The 1634-nt window shown below is 53.1% G+C and overlaps 1 protein-coding gene across 2 annotated transcripts in view; it reads right to left on the bottom strand.

Annotated features, from left to right (window-relative positions):
• Window positions 1-744, bottom strand: part of TGFB2 (transforming growth factor beta 2) — an 82448-nt gene extending 81704 nt beyond the window's left edge. For both annotated transcript variants that reach the window (XM_077759513.1, XM_077759520.1), the window contains exon 1: window positions 13-744. In XM_077759513.1, the coding sequence (XP_077615639.1) occupies window positions 13-244 (232 nt within the window). In that variant the 5' untranslated portion in view covers window positions 245-744. The remainder of the gene's footprint in view (window positions 1-12) is intronic.
• Between the last annotated feature and the right edge of the window lie 890 nt (window positions 745-1634).

Genomic DNA, 1634 nt, shown 5'->3' with positions numbered 1-1634 from the left:
CCTTCTCCAGGAGAAAGTCCCTGGTGCTGTTGTAGATGGAGATCACCTCCGGGGGGACCTCCTCGGGCTCGGGATAGTCTTCCGGGGGGCTGGTGAGCTTCAGCTTGCTGAGGATCTGCCCGCGGATCGCCTCGATCCTCTTGCGCATGAACTGGTCCATGTCGAGCGTGCTGCAGGTAGACAGGCTGAGCGCGGCCGTGACCAGATGCAGGATCAGAAAAGCGCTCAGCACACAGTAGTGCATTTTTTTAAAGGTGGAAAAAGTAAAAAAAAAAAAAAAAAAAAAAAAAAAAAAAAAAAAAAAAANAAAAAAAAAAAAAAAAAAAAAAAAAAAAAAAAAAAAGTAAAAAAATAAAAACCGAAGGGAGGAAAAAAAAAGAAACCGACAACTCTCAAGTACAGATCAGGTAGTTTGTTTGTTTTTTTAATGCGAAACTTTTGCAAACAATCGAGAGTCAACGTCCAATAGAAAAAGGTATCTTGCTTGAGTTCCTTTAAAAAGAAAATGCAGGTCGTTCCAAAAGTGGAAATATTAACACACGGTGGGCAGGGAGAACCCTAACTTGGGGGAGTAAGAAAAAGTTTTCTTGGAGCGACGAAATGGGGGGTGGAAAAAAGACGAGTGGCTATTAGGCAGGAATAAATTTAAGAGGAGGCAACGGAGTTCAGTGTGTCAGTTTCGGGCGCGGAGTGGCGGATCTGAACTCGGCTCCTGCGGCCAAAAGGGAAGAGATGAAAAGGCCCCGGGGCCNCGGCCGCTCGCAGACGCGTCCGGCGTCCGGCGCGCTCCTTCGCCCGCTCCGCCTTCTCCTCTCGCTGCGGACGCCGACCCCGCCGCCGCCGGCAGCTCCGGGGGCGCGCTGACTAGGGGGTGTTATTCCCTACGGGGGCTGCGCGGGGAGGGGGGGGTCCCTTGGACTCCCTCCCTTCCCCACCCTCTCCTGGGTGCTCGCCCTCTCGGACTCTCTCGCTGCGGGTAGGTGGGCCCTTGGCACCCTGAAATAGACCCTGCGCTTCTCCGTTGTGCAGCCAGGCAGCTGCTCACTGTGTCCCGAAGGGCTCCCTGGACCGTTATACTACGTCCTCCATCCCTGTCCCCATGTCTCCGTCACTGCGCTCCCGCTCTTCTCTCGATTCCTCTCTGTGCCCCTCGCTCTCCGTCTCTGCTACTCTCTCCCTCTGCCTCTCTCTGTCTCTCTCTCTCTCTCTGTCTCCCTCGTCGGGAGCTTCGGGAGCTCCCCTCGGAGCGAACCTTCTGCTGCCAGCAGATAACATCACGATCTTGCCTGGGAGGAGAGATTTATAAGTTCTCCCTGAACCACGTGTTTGCCTTCAACAAAGTGACGTGCTAGGATTACAGTCAGAAGTCCTCTCGTTTACGGAGACCACGAGCTCTCCCCCGAAGCGTTGGGGGGGTGTGGAAATGAGGACGGCTGTGGGCCGGGGAGGGAGGAGGTGGAGTGTGCGCACTGACAACAGTGATTTATGGTATTTACTTTATATAGTCATTTTTGGACCCGTCTGTTGAAGGACAAGCTATCAAGCCTCTCGTTTTTACTCAGCGTGGCTCACTCACAGCCTCCCAAAGCGAATCACTTGCTCCAGAATGGCTCTCCTCCTATATTGTACACACA

Source organism: Crocuta crocuta, unplaced genomic scaffold (assembly GCF_008692635.1).
Source record: "Crocuta crocuta isolate KB4526 unplaced genomic scaffold, BGI_CrCroc_1.0 scaffold556, whole genome shotgun sequence".
NCBI lineage: Eukaryota > Metazoa > Chordata > Mammalia > Carnivora > Hyaenidae > Crocuta > Crocuta crocuta.
The sequence above is the reverse complement of the archived record's forward strand: the minus strand, read 5'-3'. Positions and strand labels throughout refer to the sequence as shown.